We start from the raw sequence: 7500 nt of genomic DNA, 5'->3' as shown, positions 1-7500 counted from the left end.
GTATTCCTAATAAATTAGTTTGGTAAAAAGATTCTTTACATCTTGAGTATGTTACAATTCTTACAATCGTAATGAAGACAATAACAATTTTACTGCACTCATTGCATAAATAAGGCAATTACATTGGGCCAAGAAAATTCATAGTGCCAAATAACAAAATAATTATTATGTAAGGACAACACCAGAGATATCTTAAACATGCATCTTTAAATATAAATAAAGTTAGGACAATGTGCAAGCCATGGCTGCCAATCATGCGAGCCAAAGTTATTGAAAGCTAACCGTTTTAAAATGGGTGCTTAGATTTAATAACTGTTTTTCAGCGCTATTTGAAATGGGTGCTTAGACTTAAAAGTGAAATTTGCATGGCTCGCTGGCTTGCACATTATCCAGCCCCAAATAAATACACAGATCAGCAAATATTTCAGTACCTTTTCACAGTAAAAAATGACTAGCAGGTCATAAAATACTCTAGGGTGATACCTACAGTAGATTAGAATTCATGCAGGGTTCTCATATTCTCAGAAGTGCTCATGGTGGAGAGCTCTGTGAAAATAGGAGGTGAAACCATGAAAAGGAGGGAAGGAGTTACATCTGCAAGCTAACAGTGTGGAAGAGAAGCAGACCAAGACAAGCAAGAAGGTGGTGATTTTTGCTGGCAGCCACCTACAACCATGTCCAGGGTGCCCTTCCTCGCTACACTTGATTACCACATTATAATGGTAATAGTGCATCATTATCCTCATTTTCTCGGCTGCAATGTAACTTTTGACTTCTTTGATTTGGGCTTTCTTAACTTTTAACACCATTAAATTAAATATATTTACAAGATCACCAAAGTGTGAAATTTGTGGATAATGATCAAAGTAGTCACTGATCAAGAAATTGAAATACGATACCTTGGCCACGTTGGTTGAAGCACAGTTAGTACCAACCAACCTCTCAGTTTTCATGGCATTTACCATAGGTTAGAAATAACCAAGGCAATAAAGCTTGTAGGGAATCTTCAGGGACAAAATCATCCCCCTTAGGAAACCTTAATTATTTTATAGGGAGTTACATATGCATTATTGAACCGTATTGATTGTATGAAAGTGTGAACGATGAAAACAACACAGACAAAACAATTCAAATGTCCCTAAGTTGTTTGACTGGATAAACGGAATGATCAGTGAAAAGCGACGACAAGCTAAATTTTTGAGCTTTGCATTGTGTCAAAACCAATAATAATATTTCTTTTACTGAAAAACTCCTGTTCTGTCTGTATTTGCCCTGTTCTAAACTGTCCAACCCGGGCTGCTACAGTGTATTACTGTCTAATTTTGCATGTTCTTTTGACTAAACAAAGTAAAATAGCCTGACAGTGGAATAATAATTTAAAAGTAAAGTTATTAATATTTTATCCTTAACCCTCAAAATGTATGCCAACAAGCCAGAGTCAACTCTCTCATTAAAATGTTCAGTGTGTGGTACCTTAAGTTTTCTAATCCTTCTTTTGGCTGGGACAAGATGGCAACACAATAGTGTTGTTGTTCTAAAGCCCTTGGTTGAAATGGGGTTTTTCACCGTCCTATGATAAATCAAAGTTGTACATTGTATGTGCAACTAAGACAAATTATGGGGTATTTACCAGTAAAAGATTACTATAAAAAGCACTTGACAACCTCTCTGTGCACTCAATGTCCAAGCTAATAAATGATTTCATGCAATTTTCAACTGGCACCATCCTTTTAAAATCCTGGTACTCCTTTTTGCTTTCAAAACCAACAAGAAAGCTTTGTCTAAGAATTAAAAGCATTAAGGCATTTAAAACCATAAGTCATCAGGATCAGTTGTCTTTTTTCCAAATAAAGTTTGTTCCCAGTCTGCCAGCTGGTGTAAGAAGCCACGATTAGGCCGGATACAGGTTCTCCGATCCCTTACAAAGTCATAAGCTATTTTAAGGCTCCACTGCTTTGATTTCATTAAATAAGCAATCACAATTGTCGAGCTGCGGCTGACACCAAGATTGCAGTGTATCAAGATTCGTCCTCCTGCAGACAAAGCATCCCTAATGAACTGAAAAGCCTTTAAGAAATACAATTTTAAATCACTAGCAGGACTGTCATCAAGTTTAATATTAAGATACTGAATTTGATCAGTGAATGGTGAAGGATGCTCACTTCCAATATTGATGACATGCGTTAGCTTCAAGTCTGATACTATCTTCCCATTGGTCGCTTGGTCCCCTCGACCTAAGTAGATCTGGTCTTCCAAAATGAGAGATGGGTAGACGATTATTTCTTTATGGTCACGACGGATGGTAAGATCCTTTGTAGTGCACATAAAAGGAAGAGCTTGTAGAAAACTATCATACCCTGAAATCAGAAACAATGGGTCAACTAATTCATAATTCATCAGTTCTCTCAAAAGTTTGATCTCTGGCAAATCTGTATTTCTAGGATCTGCAACGGCGTTCCCATATACAACAACGTGTGTGAATTCGCTAAGGCGATTGGCAACAACTTCTGGTCCACCTGCCCCGAGCAGACTATACCCAAACATCGGGGAAGCCAACTCAGTGAACAATGATGATAAACATCGAGCTAAAATAATATGACCACGATCATAATCCACTCGAGGTCTTGCATCTATAACAAGCATATAGGAGGGATCGAAGATGCTTGAATGAATCCCACCGTCCCAAAAATAATTGTACAACTCGTTCACTGTGATCAGATTTGATGCATCGATGCTTCCACTGGCCTGACCTGGAAGCAAGCTAGGAGATTGCGGGACAACAGTGGAATTCGAGTCTTGAACTGGTGGACCCTCATTTTCCGTAACGCAAGGACCGTTTATCGACTCACTGTTCCTATCTTGGTCACCCTGCCGACATTTGGAAGAAGTATCCCTTGCCCTTGGTGAATTGTTGTTCCTGTGTGCTCGGGAAAGCGCCTCGACGTGTTTGCCATTTTGTCGCTTTCCTTTAGGGCTCCTCCCCCGCTGGGCTGCTTTACCGCGCGCAGTTTCAACGTTTGCGCTTTGCGAATGCAGAGAATCCCTAGAATTCTTCCTCATGTGCGTTATCCAGAAATTCTTACTATCTCTTCTCTCCATATCCTTGGCATTTTTGTCTGTACGATCGCACGTTTCCTCGTCTTTAACATATTTTCCTTTCTGAACGCTCTGCTTAACTGATCCATTTGCAAGCACCGATTCCTTTGTTTTATCTTTTTTTCCACTTTTCTGCCTTGGACTTCTTGAGAGAGATCCTCCCATTATAATTTACATTGCCAGCAGCATTTTTTTTTCATCAGAAGACTTTGGGAAAATATTCCCTTTCACGAGATTGCGAAAGAGATCAATGCATGTTTACTTCGACAATGTCGAACGTGAGGATCTGGTAACTTGAACCGTGGTGGAGGTGGGGAGAATTGGGTTGGCTATCAGATGGACTCTAAACAAAAGAACAGCTGATTTAAAAAAAAAAAAATTGTAAAACGCGTCGGCTGATGTTTATGTTTTACCTACAAAAATTTGGTAGGATCAAAACTAACCAAATCACCAAATATGTTGAAATTGCAAGTACAAGGAAGGATTGCGTTTTTGCAAACGTTGGCCGTTTAGCACTTAACTTTAACTGATTAGAGTGTAATGTGAAGTGCTAGGTTTCTACCCCATATGAACCATGTGAGCGTTAGCCCTACTAATGGCCCATTTCTATTAGTAGGGCTAACGCTCACATGGTTCATCTAGTATCTCCGAGCATTACCCTCCCAACCATGATAAACCACAGAAGAAAGACCACAACAATGGGAACTACATGCCCTACACTTTGCTCTTTTACGTCCCACAGAGTTTATGAACATTAAAAGGTTGTGAGACTGGGCCTACGGTTTATCGTCCTTATTCGGGAAGACTAGAGTGTATAACCATTTGCAGATGTCATTACAAAGGCAGCACTTTCTCCTCAGTTATTTAACTGAGCGTTTTACACGGAATACCTGGAGGGTATCCGAGTTATAATCTCGGTTGAATTTGTTCGGTGCACCAATTACGAGGCGGTGATTTCATTGGCTAAAAGCAATGCACTTGACCCCTTGGAGCAATACAATTGTGAAAGGGAACTTTTTGCCACGGGCAGGGATTATCTCTCGCTTCCTTTACCTTCTGCTTAGTTGGCAGGAACTTGGGACAACAACTGACTTCTCACTTGTCTTTAATCCATTATTTTCCTTTTAACACAGTTCTTCTTTAAAAGAATGTTCTCCGGCGAGTAGTTCAAAAAGCGTACCTCAGATCGAAAGATGCGTTTACTTATTAGCACTCCCGGTCCAGGCAACGCATTACGATTGGTCAAAGGATTAGAGGCTTAAAACGCAATAACGTAAACTACAAAAGAGGTGATTAACATGAACTACGAAGGTGTACCTACGGCTGAACGAAACGTTGTCCACGCCGATGACTTTAAACAGGGGCAACCAACGAATCTGTTCCTCACTTTATCTGTTCCCCAGAGGAATCTTGCTGACTGGCAAAAATACAGGTGTTTCGTTGTGGTGGCTGGGTAAGTTTTTTATTGATATTTGTTTTGCCTGGGAATTACTGACTTTTTCTAGCATTTCAATCCGTGGTGGCTGTATAAACTCTGAAGACTGAGGACGACTAAAAAAAAAAAAAAAAAAAAAAAAGAAAAAGAACCCCTTCCCTCTCCCAAACATACGACGGCTGGTCAGAGTGATTGCGCTTGCAGAAAAAAAACCTGTTTTGTCCCGGTTTTGTCGCTTTTGTTCGGTCGTTTTGGATCGAGGGATTTGAAAGCGCGCGGAATTCCTGGCTGGGAAATAAATTTGATCAGCTGGCTGGGAAACCAACCAAATTTATCTAGCTGGCTGGGAAATTTCTTGTGTGTCTTGCTGGGAAAAAGGAACAGATAATGTTTTCCCAGCAACACTGAAAAACACCTGAAAATGCCTTAATAACATTTATTTTCATTAACTGGGGTATAATAATACATTTTCCAACAAATTGGTCGTTGGGTGCCCCTGTTTAAAATTGTAGTGCCGTTAGGCCTTGAGCTAATCCATTTAAGACCAATCGCAGTGCTTGTTTGGCCAGGATCACCAACCTAAACCTTCTAGACGGAACGTGACTTCTCAACTAATAAACTTAAAGCAACAAAGACTAAACCAACCGAAATAAACAAGGGATTAACAATACTAATTAACGTACCTGGCTAAGCCAAGCCCTAAACTAATAACGTCAACGCTGGATTAACGGATTAGCACGGTATCGAAATTTCTACAGCAATAATGAGGGTACTACAGGGTTGTTTCCCAACAGTACTTGTAAGAACATTCGACCTAAGTTAATGAAAAAAAATGTTATTAAGGCATTTTCAGGTGTTTTTCAGTGTTGCTGGGAAAACATTATCTGTTCCTTTTTCCCAGCAAGACACACAAGAAATTTCCCAGCCAGCTAGATAAAATTGGTCGGTTTCCCAGCCAGCTGATCAAATTTATTTCCCAGCCAGGAATTCCGCGCGCTTTCAAATCCTTCGATCCGAAACGACCGAATAAAAGCGACAAAACCGGGACAAAACAGGTTCTTTCCGCAAGCGCTATCACTCTGACCAGCCGTCTTATGTTTGTGACTACCCTCCGGGAGAGGGAAGAGGTTCTTATTTTTTTTTATTTTTATTTTTTAAGTCGTCCTCCTCAGTCTTCAGAGTTTCTACAGCCAGCTCGGGTTGAAATGCTAGAAAAAGTCAGTAATTCCCAGGCAAAACCTCTATCAATAACAAAATTTCCCAGCCAGCTCATCGAAACACCTGTATTTTTGCCAGCCAGCAAGATTCCTCTGGGGAACAAATAATGTGAGGAACAGATTCGTTGGGTGCCCCTGAAGAGATGCATTTGCATACCCACGTGATTGGATCAGTCAGTCAGCGTACCTTTAATTTCCAATTCAAGTCATTATATTAAGAAAATAACACAAACAGTGGTGATAAACATTGTATTCCAACGCATTTTTGACGTTTCGTATGCTAGTCAACACACATTTTCAAAAGAGACCGTTACAATTTTTGAAAACTATATATATATCGTAAACATTAGGGGTCTGGAACCTAGACTGAGAAAAATGATCTGCAGCAGTACGTGTCTGGACATAATGAAAAGTAATAGCTAAAACAGCAATAACTTCTCACTACTAATATTGACATTAAGGAAAGGCTTTACCTCTTGAATGAAAAAAGTCTTTTTAATTTGCAGGGAAAGTCAGTTTTTCCGGACGCTAAAATGTCAAAGTGATCCCATTTATCACCGCTGTTTGTGAACAAGAGTTCATTACATTAACGTTTGTATACACTAGGGGGCAAATGACAAACATCTCTACCATCGCTTGGAGATTTTGTCGAAGAAAATGGCAATCATCGATGGATTTCCACTAGCTATAGTCGTTTCTTTTTTTTTGTTTTATTCCTCGATATTCCTGTTGTCGGTCGTGGGAAACGTAATAGTCTTATGCCATTGCTATTGGAAGATAAAGAGAGGACCATCTCCCCTGAAATTATGGTTTATTGCAAATTTAGCGATCTCTGACTTGATGTTTTCAGTGCTGAGCTTGTTGGACTTCACCGCTTATTTATGGACCTGGCTTGGCGGAAACGCTTCTTGCAAATTACAAGGCTATCTGATTGAGGCATGCTACACAACATCAATAATGACCCTCGCGCTCATAAGCTATGAGCGACGTAAAGTGGTAGTGACACCGTTTCGCGCACGAACGGACGCTCCCTACGCCGAGTATAAAAAGCTTATTGCCATTTGGATATATAGCTTGGTGATTGGATCTCCTTTGCTTTACGCTTATGAAGTTGAGATGGACGCGAGTGGTTCATTTCTCTGCACGAACACTTCTTTTGGGGATTTGGGAAAACAGCTGTACTACAGCATCCATGCAGTTTGTGTTTTCATTATCCCTTTGGTTTACATGATATATGCACAGAGTTCCATCTCTCTGACTTTAAGGACAGCAGTCATCTCAAGACACGACACTGTGTCCTCTGCTCGCCATCGAAAGGTTGCCAAAACTCTGGCAGCTTTGTCCATCGCCTTTGCCGTTTGTTGGGCGCCCTTTATTATTTTTCGGACGTTAGTTTATTTTCACGTACTTGAGGGATTAAGATATTTCTGGGCAGGGTGCCAAATTTTAATATTTATAAACACGGTTTTGGATCCGATTCTTTATGGAATTTACGGGGAGAATATAAAGGCATTTCTTCGACTTTTTTTCAATTGTAGGCATTCTCAAATGTCTCCAAGAATAGAAGGTCTTTCATGATATTCGATATATTTGGCAGTGCTTCCAAATGCTTTTTTTGTCCACAATAGCCATCTTAATAACCCCCTACGCTTTAAACTGAACATTATGGAAATTGCAAAATGTGGTAGCTATCTGCTACCATTCAGTATCCAGAAAACAGTTTCGAAATATCTTTTTAAAAAAAATTCCCAA

At 39.8% G+C, this 7500-nt stretch overlaps 2 protein-coding genes across 2 annotated transcripts in view; one reads left to right on the top strand and one right to left on the bottom strand.

Moving 5' to 3' along the window:
* Positions 1-420: 420 nt before the first annotated feature.
* Positions 421-3370, bottom strand: LOC138042876 (dual specificity protein phosphatase 2-like). Its single transcript, XM_068888926.1, has one exon. It carries the CDS (start codon positions 3259-3261, stop codon positions 1807-1809), a length of 1455 nt encoding a protein of 484 aa, XP_068745027.1. The 5' UTR covers positions 3262-3370; the 3' UTR covers positions 421-1806.
* Positions 3371-6247: 2877 nt separating this feature from the next.
* LOC138041285 (neuropeptide Y receptor type 6-like) overlaps positions 6248-7500 on the top strand; it is a 1327-nt gene continuing 74 nt past the window's right edge. The window contains exon 1 of the mRNA XM_068887051.1: positions 6248-7500. This exon is cut by the window's right edge and continues 74 nt beyond it. Coding sequence (XP_068743152.1) covers positions 6406-7326 — 921 coding nt within the window. The 5' untranslated portion in view covers positions 6248-6405 and the 3' untranslated portion in view covers positions 7327-7500.

The sequence above is a fragment of the Montipora capricornis genome, chromosome 3 (genome assembly GCF_036669925.1).
Source record: "Montipora capricornis isolate CH-2021 chromosome 3, ASM3666992v2, whole genome shotgun sequence".
Taxonomy (NCBI): domain Eukaryota; kingdom Metazoa; phylum Cnidaria; class Anthozoa; order Scleractinia; family Acroporidae; genus Montipora; species Montipora capricornis.
Note: the sequence above shows the minus strand (reverse complement) of the source record. Positions and strands in the feature narration are given on the sequence as shown.

Coding starts and splice junctions, on each gene's coding strand:
- LOC138042876 (XM_068888926.1), bottom strand. CDS start 3,261: ATGGGAGGATCTCTCTCAAGAAGTCCAAGGCAGAAAAGTGGAAAAAAA.